General features: G+C 37.5%; 1 protein-coding gene across 2 annotated transcripts in view; it reads right to left on the minus strand.

Moving 5' to 3' along the window:
* Nucleotides 1–15482, minus strand: part of FAM135B (family with sequence similarity 135 member B) — a 321857-nt gene that overhangs the window by 38406 nt on the left and 267969 nt on the right. For both annotated transcript variants that reach the window (XM_020967062.2, XM_020967061.2), the window contains 2 exons: nt 11091–11246; nt 9196–9269 (listed from right to left, as the gene is read on the minus strand). In XM_020967062.2, the coding sequence (XP_020822721.1) occupies nt 9196–9269; nt 11091–11246 (230 nt within the window). The remainder of the gene's footprint in view (nt 1–9195; nt 9270–11090; nt 11247–15482) is intronic.

Here is a 15482-nt window from a genome sequence, read left to right on the forward strand (position 1 = left end):
GAATCTGGCCAAAGGGCTATTATCGTTGTTGTTGCTGCTGTTGTTTTCAGCATTATTGTTGTTACTATCCAAATTAAATTACTTAAATGCACCATGTAGGTAATACACCTTCTCCTTTGTGATATGGCTTTGATCTGGTAAGTTGTTTTCCTTGCATCTTTCCCGGATATTCTCCAAAAAGAAAATGACTTAATTTTTTTTAGAAATCAAAGCCTTCACAGTAAAATATTGATAGGAGCATTTTTTCTGTGATAGCAAAGAATTGGAAACCAAGTAGATGTCCATTTACTGGGGCAAGGCTTAACAAACCGTGGTCCATGAATGCAAACAGAGTTATTAGTGCTCCGTAAGATATGATTAATGTGATGAGTAGAGAGAAGCATGGAAAGACATATATGAACTGATACCAAGTTAAGCAGAGCAAGACAAGCAATACATACATGACTACAAAAACGTAAATGGAAAGAACCACAAGAAAAAATTTTAAAAAATGAATGTGACAAAATTTTAAGGAACAATCATAGATTGAAAGAAGAGATGAGAAGACACTTCCTCCCCATTCCTTTGTAGAGAGATGGGACTTTTTTTTTCAGACTTTTGCAATCAGTTATGCTGATTTTTTTCCCTTTCCTTTTTAATTTTTGGCTTTGAAAAATAGTGTATTTTTATATGTAATGGCTCTCTTGAAGAAGTAAAACTGGGGGAAACTATATTGGTATAAAATGTATTAATAAAACTCATTTTTTAAAAGATCAAAGCCTTGTACTATTAATTATTATTTTTAAATTACATGTCTCCTGACTCTAATACAACTATAAACCTTTTAAGGACAGAGTCTGCCTTTTATTTGGAAGTTTGGTTGCACACTGGATAGAGCCCCAGACCTCAGATAGTTACTAGCTATGTGGACTTGGGCAAGGCACTCAACTCCCACCTGCCTCAGTCTCTTCATCCATAAAATGGATATAAAAAAAGCACCTACCTCTCCAAGGGTTGTAGTGAGAATAAAATAATATGTGTAATATTTGAAAACCTTGCAGCACTATATAAGTGATAACTATTAGTAATGGTAGTTATTATTCTTTTTTGCTCTATCCCTTGTATGCACCAGAAGAATTTCTTGAGAATTTCAGTTAGAAGGGCCCTAAGCATCCACTCATTCTAACCTCTACCCCCTCCAAGCACAGCCTCAGCAATGTACCCAATAAGTGATCATCTAGCCTTTGACTTAAGACTACTAACAAGTGCTCAATAAAGTTTTGTTCACGATGTCTTCAACTTCTTCTATATGCTAGAGAGCATATGGCAAGAATTCAATGAAGATTTCTTGGCTCGACTCAAGCCAGCTGAACTCATACCAGTATTGGTAATTAACCACTAGTTAGCAAAAATTTCACCGTTATCGGTCTTCCCCATGATATTGTCCCAGATTGCCTTGGACCTTATGTGGCATTTTATTTGTACTCTTCTAATGATTTTATCATGTGTACATATGTATTAAAGTTATTAGTAGGCATATAATGTATCTACTGGCAGCAAGCTTCACAAGAGTGAGAATAATACCTTATCTAAACTTTCAATCCTCTCCCAACCACCTATTCTTTCCATATTAGATAATTAATTTATACAATGGAACAAAATTAGCTTATACCAATATAATTCTTTGTAGGCAACAAAGCACTTTATTCATAGCCCTGAGAGGTAGCTTTTGAAAAAAAAATGCATTGCTATCCCCATTTTAAAGATGGTATTAAATGTGAAGGGATTCAAATTTTTAATGAGGATTGTTCCAGTTCACCCATAAAATCTTATCTACACACGGACATACCATTGGTGTGTTTCACTTGTTCTAAACCACTGTTTGAAGACTTACCTGACTGATGCCTGAAATTCTATTTGCATGCAAATCTCCACTTTTGCATGCAGAACAGAAGAGTTTGGTAAACTCAAGCTGCTATTCATGAATGCAAATAGGATAATTATATACATCAATCATGAGGGAGAGCTATGTATGCAATTAAGGTATATACAGAAGACTGTCACCAAAGGGAATGCATCAGTCTTAGCTGGCATATTCAAAAGCCAATTTAGTCCAAAGCAGAAACATACTGTTTGGGGGGGGGGGGAGTGTGGGGTGTGTGTGTGTGTGTGTGTGTGTGTGTGTGTATGTGTGTGTGTGTGTGTCTGTCTGTGTGTGTGTTCCGGAGGGGGCAGGAGGAGAAGAGGGGAAAGTGCTAGTGATGTATGCAGAGCACTTGAAGCTTTCCATCTTCAGAAGACTTGTCAGAGCACATGACCTGGTAATGTAGCCTACAGCAAGGTAGCTATCTAGCCTAGGTAGGCTAGATAAGGCCTATAAAGCAGTGGGCCTGGAGTTAAGAAACCTGAGTTCAAATTCAACCTCAGGCACTTACTAGTTATGCAACTGTGGACAAGTCACTTAACCATGGACTGCCTCAGTTTCATCATCTATAAAATAGAGATAATAGCAACACCTATGCCACAGGGTTATTATGAAGATCAAATGAGATACTCATTTTCATACACTTAGCACAATGCCTGGTATATGGTAGGCTCTTAATAGATGATTGTTACTTTGTTACCTGTTACTTTCAATAACCAGAGTCATGTCTGTACCACAACGAGATATGAAAAGTGACTTTAGGTATAACTTTAGAAGTTACTGTGTCATGGCTACTTTGTGCTACTTAGGAGCAAATTTAACTTTAGTTCCTATTTTTTTTTAAAAGTTCATTAAGGTTAAGTTCTGGGTATCTTATTTTCATGTATTTTATGGAAGGCAATACATTACATATAAATTTGCCTCTCTGCACTGGAAAGAGGAGTTTCCATAGCAGGAATCAAAGAATCAAAGATATGGAGTGGGAAAGGACGTTAGAAGTCAATTAGTTGAATTAACTCTTTCATTTTAGAAATGAAATCTACAGAGGTTAGGTAACTTTCCTAAAGTTAGGAAGTTAATAAGTGGTAAAGCTAAGGATTTGAATCCAGGTCTTTGAACTTTAAATCCCATAATCCTTCAGTGTTCTTTGTAGTACAACCTAGATCATGGCTTTCATTGCACTGATAAAATTACAGGAATGTCCATTCATATAGATGGCTAGATGACTCAGTGGATAGAGCACTGAACCTGAAGTTGGGAAGACCTAAGTTCAAATCCAGCTTCAGACACTTAACCAAGATTGGGCAAGTCACTTAAATGCTACCTGCCTTAGTTTCCTCAGCTATAAAAATAAGGATAATAATAGCATATACCTTTCAGGGCTGTTATGAGGATCAAATGAGATATTTTGTAAAACACTTAGCATAGTGCCTGCCATGTAGTAGGCACTATACAAATGTCTCTTGCTTCTCCTCCCCTCCCCTTCCTTTCCCTTCCCTTCCCTTTTCTTCCTTTCCTACAGATAAGGACTTGAAAGTAATTGTATATGCTCTACATGTATACATATGTGTATATATACACCCATAGAGATACATGAGTATATATATATGTGCATATATGTATATGTGTGTGTATCCTACATATTCCTCTACACCAATATTTCTGATATACACTAGCTAGCTGAATGACTGTGAACAAACTGCAGAAAAAATGGAGACTTGCAGTGGTGGAGGGAGCTTCTTCATATAGGTATTTTCTATATCAAGGTAATCACCAATCTATCCTTCCTAAACACCTAAAATGGAATAATAATTCTAGAGGTTAGAGCATGTAGGGGGAGAGGAGATGGAGCGAGCAAAAGGAAGGAAAGGAGGGGTGGCCAGCAGGCATTGTGGTATAAGGGGAATAGCCTTGGAAACAGGAAAACCTCAGTGAAGTCCTACTTCTGGTACATACTGCCCATGGGAAGCTGAACACATCAGTTAACCTCTCAGTGCCCCAGGAAACACTTTAAAAATCTGAAGTTACAGATAAGTATATAATCCAATGCAACACAACAGAAACTAATCTAACATATTAATATGTGTATACTATTTAAATATATGCATTTATTTATATGTGTATCACAAGAGATAGTTTGCACAATGTAACAGGATACCACAAAGTATGTGTATCTATTTCCTACATACCCTCTATAGAATCATGGATAAACTATGGAAATGTTAAATCATGGAACTCCTTTTCTACTACTATCACCCTAAATATGCTTGGCACAGGTCGTATTCTCATTGCATTGGGCCTGGTTTATTTAAGGCATTTGGGTTATATAACATTAGTTCTAACTTTTTTTTTCACCTAGGCAATGGGGTTAAGTAACTTGCCCAGAGTCACACAGCTATATGTCAAGTATCTGAGGTCATATTTGAACTCCAGGGCTGGTGCTCTACCCCTGCGCCACCTAGATGCCCCTTATTCTAACTTTTTGAGCATGTTTGCTTTTCCAGTAAGCACTAATCCACTGAATGTCAGAATAAAGACCTCCTGCCCTATTTCCACCAAGTCATGGCAGGTGTGAACCATGGTCTGGATTGAATAAGATTAAATATAATGTACACATGTAAATGTCTCTATCTGAGTTTAAAATACATTGAACGCACAGGTAGATAGATGGTGGAGGCAACATGGAGAGACAATTATTATTATGAAAAACACCTGGGTACGTTAGTGGATAGCAAGCTTAAGTTGAGTCAACGTGTGATACAGTTGAGAACTAGTATTGCCTTCATTGAAGCATCACAACCATAGTGAGGGAGATGGCACTCCTATTGTAAGCCTGTACTGTCAGATGAATTCTATGTACCACACTGGGGTTGTGGGGAGACACTGACAAGTAGGTTGAGTGCTCAGAAGATGGAGAGCATGATAGGAAGGGTGCTAAAACCATGGGTTATGATTATCTATGGAAGAAGTTGAGGAGATTTCGCCAAGGGCAAAAGTTTTCAAACTGTGGTATAGGGATCTCTGAGACCTTTTCAGGTCTGTGAGGTGAAAACTATGTTCACCATATCGTTCAAATGTTTTAATTTCTGCTATGGCAAATATCAATAGCTATAGTCCTCATTAATAAGAGGTCTTTGGGGTTCTCAGGAAATTTTAAGAATGTAATGGGGTCTTAAGACCAAATGTTTGGAAAGTGATAACCTAGAGTGTAGAAGTCTTGGGCACATGTGAGCTGTCTTCAAATAGCTGTTTTATCAAAGAAGGATGGGTCTTAATTTGTGTGAATTCAAAGGTAGAATCCATCAGGCAGAAGGACAGAAATAACAGGAAGCTGTTGCTTCTCCTTTGTTCTTGAGGAGGACCATGGCATAAGAAGGTGATTCCATGCCTTGCAAGTGAATTGGATTTAAGTGAGGGAGGGCTGTGCAGAGTCACCAGTCTCACTTTTTCCTCCAGAGCCATATGGGTCCAGTGGCATGATATCAGGACAACTGGAGATGGCCCCAGATGTAAACAGGGAGGCAGACTTTGACAGAAGAAAGAATTTCCTAAAAATGAGAACTGTTCTTTATTACCTACCTTGAAGTAATAACTTCTGTGTCACTGAAAAGAAGGGGGAGGAGGAGAGAGAGATACAGAGGGAGACATAGAGAGATAGAGACAGAGAAACAGAGAGTCAGAGACAGAGAAACAGAAAGACAGAAGAAGAGAGCCAGAGACCAAAAGATGCAAAAACAGAGACAGAGACAGGGAGAGACAGAGAGAGAGGCACACAGAGATATAGAGATAGAGACAAAGAGAGACAGAAACAGAGAAAGACAGAGAGAAGCAGAGTGAGTGTACAGAGAGACAGAAAAAGAGGAGAGAGGGGCAGAGAGAGACAAAGATAAAGACAGAAAGACAGAGATGGATGGGGAAGAATGAGAGAAGGAACAAGAATAAAAGGAAGAGAATGAGGAGGAAGAGGGAGAAAGAGAAACTGAGAGTATATGTATAAGGTGAAATTAATGTTTTAAATATCACTTGAAAAATTTGGTTTTAAATGATGGACAAATTTCCATGTTTTCTAAATTGTATTTAGAAAGATTTCATCTTAATTCACTTTTAGATGTGACTGAAGCATACTGGAAGGGGAAAACAATAGAGTATGTTTTCAGGAGCAAAACCAGATACACTTTTAAAAATGATCAGCAATCTCTCACTGGATAAATCATTGAGAAAGGATGATGTTCTTTATCGTCACATTATTAGTTTGCAAATTGTGGTAGTGAAAGGGCATGGTATAGGGTCAAGGAGTCTGGGGTCATCTTTATAATCTGATCCTAATATTATAATGTGACCCTGTGCAAGCCCTATCACTTCTTTTGGTCTCAGTTTCCCTATTTTTTTGTTTTGTTTTTTTGCTAGGCAATAAGGTTAAGTGACTTGCCCAGGGTCACATAGTAAATGTCAAGTGTCAGAGGCCACATTTGAACCCAGGCCCTCCTGACTCCAGGGCAGGTGCTCTATCCACTGTACCACCTAGATGCCCCCCCAATTTTTTTTTTAATGAGAGAACTAGATCACATGAGAGATAGTTATGGTTTTCAATAGCAATTGACATGATTAATTATCCATCTGTGTGGCCTGTGTGACTTTTTTCTTTTTTACAATTAGAGTTTAGGAACCAACTTGAGGCCATTGGTAAATACTTTTTCTTCAACTCATAGAAAATTGCCTACAGTATTTAGTAATTAAGTGGTTTGCCCAACATCATATAGCCAGTTTAGGTCACAGGTGGGACCTGAACTCAGGTCTTCCTGCCTCCAGGTTCAACTCTATCTGCTATACCAAGCTGTCACTCTTGTTATAATTACCATTACTAATCATTTCCAAGTTTGCTAAAATGATGCCTGGCAATAGTCAATTACACAATAGTGGTAGAAGGCAGCTGGTTAGTCTCCCCAGGATACTAATTCATGTATGCACATTAATTAGGCTTTTTTTTTAATTGTTAAAAATCTCAGGTGGGACATATACAATGGTTAGGTATGCTATGTTTGGCAATAGTTTTGCATTGTAGAAGTTTGGAGCCTAGATTACGTCTAATATCTCTTTGGGCTCTAATATTCCAGGTTCTGACATTAGGATCATAGATCTAGATCTTGAAGAGAAATCAGAGGCCACCTAATCTAACTGTTTCATTGTACAAATGAGAAACCTTAGATTTAGGGAAATGAAGTGACGTGCACAAAGTCACACAGGCAGTAAATGTCAGGGGCAATTTTCGAGTCTAGGTCCTATGTAGAGCCAACGCCTTTTCCATTGTACTATGTTCCCTCACATTCTCTATTCCAAGGTTCTTTCTTTTTGTGTTATAAGATTTTGGGATAATAAAAATAAAAGAAAAAGGAAGAAAAAGAGAGGGATAACAATAAGGAAGAATAAGAGGAAGAGAGCAGAAGACCTTTTTTTGGGAGGGGTAGACATGGGAGAGGAGAGAGAGGATAGAACTTAAAACTAAAAACTTTAAAAAAAGTTAATTTATTTTTTTACATATAATTGGGGGAAAATAAAATATTATTTAAAAATATGACTTTACCGAACAATTAATTAGTGAATTAATTAAATGTTCCTATTCGATTATTCACGTTGACTTGAGGAGTAAGATCTATACTTAGCAGAGAAGAAAAGCATCTTTGAGAATCCTGATTCCATTCTCCACATTATTCCATGTCCCACCCTGCAACCTTGATGATGTTTTCCTTTTTTTTTTTTTTTTGCTTTATAAAAGAGGAGAAAAAAGGACAGTCATTTGCATTCACAACTAGGGTTCTTTTTAATTCTTAAGCTAAATTAGTTTAGCAAGATACTGAGTACTTTAGTGTTCCTATACAGATAAATCTACCCCACCACTTGCTTCTAAATTATTCTTTAAAGAATAGTGGGTATGGTTCTAGGGAAGGCAGTAATTCTCTTTTATTCAGTTCTATAGAATTATGTTAAATTTGATAAACATGTTTGGCTTGTATACCACCCACTCAGTTTCCTCCTGTGAAATGTTTGTTTGAATCTTTCCAGGAAAGGAAAGAAAGACAGATTCATGGAGGGGGAAGGGCAAACTCAGATCTTCCATAATAAGAGATGAAGAAACAAATATCCTTGAATAATTAAAACTACATTTGTTTATTTGGATGAACCTAGTTCAGGCTTTCGACATTTTTACTTTGGACTATTTTATTAGCTGCATTACTTCCTTGCCTCCAGTCTCTGCATCCTCCAATCTGTCATGCATATAGTTCCTAACCTATAGCTCTGTTTGTGTCCCTCTGATATATAAATGTGTAAACAAATGATTTCGACACTTGCTACTCTCTCCAGTTCGGATCCAATCCACCATTTGGAAGTTTATCTCATGATACATGTGTTTATATTCTCCTGAACGAGAACATTCACCATTAAGTCCCTTATTTTGGAGACTTTGGCTGTATCATTGAAATCAAATATCTGCATCTACAAAATCATTGGAGTGCTTGTTAACAAGTAGTGCTTCAGGAAAAATACACACACATATATGTATACATATATATACATGCATATACACAGGACAGATTTTAAAGTTTAATTTGCACCATTAACATTTTCCATCACTTTCTTAAATTAAGATAATCAACAAAATAATAAATCAAGCCCTGATTTGTAGTTTTTGCTGATTTCTGAAGTGAAAATTTTCACACTAAAAATTTAAGAATTGGTTCTCATGAGCTGGTTTGAGCTGGACCCACCACACCCTTGACAAACCACCTGTTTCATGAAGACTTCTCTGATTTCCCTCTTCAGGCAGAAATAATATTTTCTACATCTATTTCTTTTACAATAGTTTGTGCCTTTATTTTGTACCTATATTATTCTAATCTATATTATCATTGTCTGCATACATATCTTCTCTCCTGTGCCAGGTTATAATTTCCTTGAAGGCAGAGGCTATGCTTTATTTTATGAAGCTATGCTCCCTCAGTGTGTAGGATATGGCAAAACATGCAGCAGAATATTGATATAAGTGTTTTGGATGAATTGGTAAATTAATATAAATATATATATGTATATATCATCTTATATTTAATCTATTTTATGTTATGCACAATATATATGATTTATATCATAGATATATATCATTTATGTATAAACATGTGTACCTACACATACGCACAAATACATAGGTGTTTATACATATATGTATGTGTGTGTGTGTGTGCATATGTACTTGTGTCTGTTTGTATGTATGTGTAATTTGAGGGCATAAAATCACTTACACACTTTCCTGAAATGTCAGGACAGAAAGCTTTTGATGTTCCATGTAGAAGAAAGCCTCTGAAAATCTTCTGACCTAGGAAAGAAAATGATAAATTATCTTAAACCTAGGAGTTCTCCCAAAATGAACATTTTGGTTGGCTAAACCTTATCATATGACTTTTTACTGATCATTTAAATGTCCCCAATCAATCGTTTATGTTGATTTGAGGAGTAACATCAGTACTTAGCTGAGGAGAAATGTATCTTTGGGAATCACCAATATTCCCCTTTTATTCTCCATCCCTTTCAGCCTGGGTGATGTGGTAATGTGTACTTTTTTGGGGGGTGGGTGGGGACTTTGTAACAGAAATATCCCTGTGCCAGGATTTACAAAACAGGAGTCCTGACTCTCATGTTGGCTCACTGTGTTGTCTTTAGTTTTTCTCTTCTGGGCTTCAGTTCCTTCATTTGATAAATCACAGTGCTACCTGAGCTGAAGTCTGAGATTCCTTGAAACTCTAATGTTCTATGTTCCACCCTTCAAGAGGCATTCTCTTCTTTGGGAGTGGATGGGAGCAGAGAGCCTCTTTAGGAATCTAGTATACACAGTTATATCATATAATCTGTGATCTTTCTGAGGAGCAAACAGGGGTGGCAAGCATGTTCTTTCTCCACAGCAGCAGCACTTCTTTCTGTACTTTCTGTTGTTCTTTCTTCATTTTTCTTCTATTTTTCCTCCTTGTAAGCTTGGAGTCTTGGAGCAGTTTTTATTTATTAACCAGATATCACTCAAGTCCCTTGGGATCTAGGAACAATGCTTATTTATAGCCAATCTCCATCTTATTGTATGTGTTAAAATACTACACGGAAAAAGGACTTCTTTGAGCTATTTTAAGGCAAAAGGAAGATCAAAGAAGGGGAAAAATGGATGGATGGCTTAGTGATTTTAAAAGGCAGAACTGCTTAACTATTTATTTCAGTTTTCTGTATGAAGTAGAATAATAATCACATAAGAAACAAAATTAATTTAATATTTAACCAGGAATTGAAAACCTATGATAAATAAGGAGTTAGTGAAGAGAACGTCTCCCTTCCCTCAACGAGTTTAAGCAATCAGGCCTGGACAAGCTACATCCCAAGGTACTGAGAGGACCAGTAGATGTGATTATTGAATCGCTATCTATGACCTTCAAAAGTTCCTGGAAAATAGGAAAAGTACTGTGTAAGTGAAGAAAAAAAAGAGTTGTTCTTGACCTTACCTATAAATAGAGACTGAATAAACATATGCCAAGGAAGCTTTACAAGAAATTCATTCTGGGGGGCAAAGCCAAGATGACAGAGTGAGGCTGGCAAGTTTGCCAAGCTCTTTCAACACATCCTCTCTACAACTACATAAAAAAAAAAGTGCCAAACCAAATTCTGAATGAGAAAACCAACCAAAAGTCACATTGGGTCCTTTTTTGAACACAGGGCAGTTTAGGAAGACAGAAAGAGAAGTATGCAGACACTGAAGTGGCTGCTGGTCAAGAATGTGGTGCTTTCGTTTTACTGAGAGGTATTTGAAACCCAGTAAAGTAGAGTAACTTTTCCAAGGTCCCAGAGGTAATGAACAGCAAAGTCAGGATTCAAACTCTGCCTGCAAACTTTCCAATTACTGTTCTTTCTGTTATACCACACTTCTTTTCATTCCCAAGTAGCCCTGTTATCAAGAAAGGAGAACATGATGACTATTCTAATATTTTGCCTATAACATCCCACTTCCCTTCTAAAATGGAAGTCCCCAACTGTATTCACATGCTGGTGCCAGTGGATTTCAACGAGTCCAATCCAGTTTGTGTCTCCTTTCAGCTTCTACGATCCAAAAATTACTGGTAGACACATAGAAGGAATTCACAAAGCTATTTTCTCTCCTTACCCTTAGAGCATGGTGCTCCTTGTTGAGATATGTTGTGACTTCAGGGTTCAGTGACACCACTTCCAGGAACTGGGTCCACAGTTCCAAGAGGTGTGAGCAAAGCCAAGTGAGATCCTTACTTATCTGCTCAGCTATCTTCTCTGGGTTGTTCAGCAGCTGGGGGGAGAAAGGAATCAAGTCAAGACACGAAATCCTCCTGGTCCCAACTTTCCCATGAAATTTTCCTAAGTTAAGATCCTTAACTAACTTCTTCAAAATGAACAAACAAAAACCCTTATTCCATTATTTCACAAAGACTGGTATAGTGAAAGAGCTCTAAGTCTGGAAGCCACAGGTCATAAGATTTAGATGGCATTGTGTAGAGGTGAGGGTCATCTCACTAAGTCCAATCCCTCCATTTAACAGAAGAGGAAGCTAAGAGGGAAAAGTGGATCACTGAAGATCTTAGCATCCTAGATCTGAAATTTGAAGGGACATCAGAGGCCATTTCATCCCACCCTCTATTTTCAGAAATGAGGAAACAGTAAATTTTGAGAGGAAGACTGAAATTCAGGTCTCCTAATTCCATCTCCAGCATTCTTTCTATTTGAATGTAATGCCCTGGAGGGCAGGAGCTGTTTTATTTATATTCTGTCATTGTACCTCCAAGCAGGCACATTAGCTCAGGTTAAAGCAAATACCTGCATTTGGGATTTCTAGAAAATCTGTACTTAGGAAATGATACAATCATGACCTTTATTGCTATGTGACGCCGTACGCAGGCAAACAAATCATGTACACCCTATGGCAATATAAATAGACAGAGCCTTGGTCCCATATGTGAGAAACTCACCCCAGCTGGAGGGTGGAGGAGTCATATGGGGAGGGAATACGTTCAAAGTTGGAGTTCAGGTGGAAAGATAATATACCCTAAAAATGGGTGTGATAATCAGAACCAGATGTACGAGGGGACATTCCTAGTCAGACCCAGATGTGGAGGAAAAGCTTTCCAGTTTGCCTATTGACACCAGGTTTGGGTAGGGGGAGTTTCTTTATTAAGGCCACAAACTGATGGGGTAATTAACTAACTCAGCATAAGGAAAATGACTCAAAGCCCCTGTAGTAGTCAAGAGTTCATCCCATTAAACAACGAGAAGACTCATCTGCCTGATACAAAATTAACCGTGGAAAAATAGAACTGACTGTTTTTCCTATGTGTTTCTGTGGGCATTAGGACTAGTTAGTTTAAATGACTCCCTATTGGAGTCCTGTCCCTATAATATGGCATCAGACTATAATTAAAAAATAACATCAAACAATATAAAGTTGTCACAACCTTACAAAACGCTTCACAACTAGCAAGGGTTTAGTAAATGTTTGTTAGATTATGTCACACTCTTCTCATTCTTGTCTGCACAGTAATCTACCCTACAGCAAACTCAACAAAAGATTATGCAGCTTTTGTTTGAAGATCAAAATCATGTTTACTAGACATGTAATGTCAGGCAAGTCATTCCAGATCTCTGAGTCTCAGTTTTCCAATTTGTAAAATGGATGCAGTGAGAATTAGGTGATCTCTAAGGCTCCTGCCAGTTTAATAGTCTGGGACACAACCACTACTAAACTATGCAGATTCTTTGACCCAGAGATACTGAAACCAAGACTTTGCCACAAAGGGATCAAATGTATTTTTAACAGCTCTTCTGTGGTAGTGAAGAATCGGAACCTAAGAGGATGTACGTTAACTGGGAAATAGCCAAAAGGGTTATGGTGTACGAATGTGATGGAATAGTATTGTACTATATGAAATGATGAAAGTGAGACTTTCACAGAAGCTTGTAAAGACATGTATGGACTAATCTACAGAGAAGTGACCAGAACCAGAATAATTTAAACAATAACAAAAATATCATAAAGACAAACAATTGGGAAAGACTTAGGAACTCTGATCAACACGATGACTAAACACAATTTCAATAAATCACTGAAATATTCAGTGCAGCTTGAGCATATTTTTAAAATTAATTTTTGGGCATGGCCAATATGGAAATTTGTTTGACTATGCATATATTTAACACTTTTTTTGTGTGTTTTCTTTCACAGGTGGTGGGGAGGACAAAAAAACTTTGGTCCTGAAAATTAAATTAATCTAAAAAAATAAAATGTCCATGGTCAATATAGAGTAGAAATAGTGGAAAGAACATTGATTTTTCTATTCAGAAGACTCAGATTAGAATTCTAGGTCAATTACTAGTGTGACCTTAAGTAAATCATTCCATCTCATTAAGCTTTAGTTTCCTCATCTGGAAAATGAAAGGGTTAGACTTGACAGCCTTTAGGACCCCTTCCTCCTCTCCTTCTAGAGTCTAGAGCTTATATATCCTGGCTTTATTAGTGAGTGTGTCACCTTGGGTAAAAATACTTTTCCTTACAGGTTCTCAGTTTCCTTTATCAGTAAAATGGGAGTAATTAAATCTGTACAGTCTACCTTAGAGGTATGATGGAAGAGTTTCAAAGACTTTAAAGTTCTAGAGAAATGATTTGATTTTATCATTTTTTTTAACCAAACCTGTGGTTTCATTGTCATGGAAAATTCTTCAGAAGGAAACTCCTATCAATGAAGATCAGCAAAACTCTTAGATATAATATTTCTGTTGCCCCTCACTCCCTCTGATTGGAGAGGGTTGAGTTGGACCTTAAAAAACTCCTCCCAGATCCTCCCAGTGCAGCCATCTCATCATTTCCCATCTAGCTACACTCCTCTGGACTTTATCATGCCCCCTCACATGTAGACTTTTCCCACCTTTACAATTTCTATTTCATATGCTGTCTTTCTTCATGAGATTGTGAGCTTCTGGAGGGCAGAGATTGTCTTTTGACTTTCTTTGCATCCCTACTGCTCATCACTGTGTTTGGCATATAGTAGATGCTTAATATTTATTGACTGACTGACTTGTGGTCTCCACAGATTCTAGTAAGGAATGGGCAAAGATCAAAGCTTCCATAAAACAATGACTGCTTGACTTAAAACTTCCCTACAGCTAGAACTTTTCAAGAATGGGGATACAAGTTGTTTTCTGAGGTAGTGACTTCCCTGTCACTGAAAGAATTCAAATAAAGACTGAATAACCATTATTTGTCAGGGATAATGATTAAGGCAATCTTGCTTCAACTGGGGTGGAGTGGTCAAATATATGATGTACATGATCTTTGACATCACTAAGATTCTATGATACTGTAAATGCAGAAACACCTCTACCTTTCCTGGATTGTCCTTAATGTGCCAAGGAATCCCATCTTTTGTTCCTGGGGAGGCTACACTCATGTTTACCAATAACAAATAGTGCCTGTTCTTCTGAGATATTTTTATTTTTCAATCTGCTGGCAACTCCACATTTTTTCCCCTTTATAAGTTAACTTCGGCTGTGGGGAGAAGGACTTAAGACTCAAGGGAGGCATTTCAATAAACTCCCCATAAATCTGCCTAGAACACCACTGTGGACTTTTATGTGTTTGTAAAAACGACCTTAAATAACCATAAAAGATTTATTTCTTTCTATTTTGGAAAGAGAAAGGGAGCCTTGAGAGTATTCATTTATTTGTTGCTCAACATCAGCCACTAGGTGGTACTGTTCTACCTACCAACTCCACACGGCAACCTATGCCATTACTTTGTGGCTTGCGGTAGCAGGAGACGTTTCTTCCACCTTGTCTGCACAATTGGCTCATCTGCTTAAAGGTGACGTTAGGGATGAGTGGCTAATCCACTCCACCTCTATCCCAACTTTACCCTCTAACCACTCTTTTCCTAGGAATCCTGCCTGACCCAGCTTTCCTCTTCCAACGACAAAGGGATGGAGCAGATGATCTCTGCTAGGTTTTCTACATCTTACAAAACAAAGCCAACTACCCCAGAGTCGCCAAAATCTTCTGAACATTTTCCTATAAGCTGGGTTTTCCATGTCCAAATGAAAACCATGTTTAGCTTTTCCTTTTCTTTAAAATTTATTTAAAAATAAATTTTATAAACTTTATTGCATGGAATGTTTTCGCTAGAATTATAGGACCAATGGAGTTTCAGACCTGAATGGGAACTTAGAAATCACATATTCTAACACACATCATGTAACAGATAAGGAAATGGAAGCTTATTGACCCTTGTTGATGGCCACAGTGGGGATAATTACCAGAGACAAGATTAGAACCCCAAACTCCTAGCTCTAAATCTAAAACCATGTGTTCCTGGGCTTAACCTCCCTCAGTCTCACTTTCACCTTCTGAAAAGTGGGGATAATATTAGCACCTAGCATCCAGGGTTGTTGTAAAGATTAAATGAGACATTTAATTTGTTTTGCAACTCTTAAAGTTCTGGGTAAATGCCAGGTATTAAATAAGCAATCTTAGAGATCATTT

The sequence above is a fragment of the Phascolarctos cinereus genome, unplaced genomic scaffold, assembly GCF_003287225.1.
Source record: "Phascolarctos cinereus isolate Bilbo 61053 unplaced genomic scaffold, phaCin_HiC Scaffold_4;HRSCAF=312, whole genome shotgun sequence".
Taxonomy (NCBI): Eukaryota; Metazoa; Chordata; class Mammalia; order Diprotodontia; family Phascolarctidae; genus Phascolarctos; species Phascolarctos cinereus.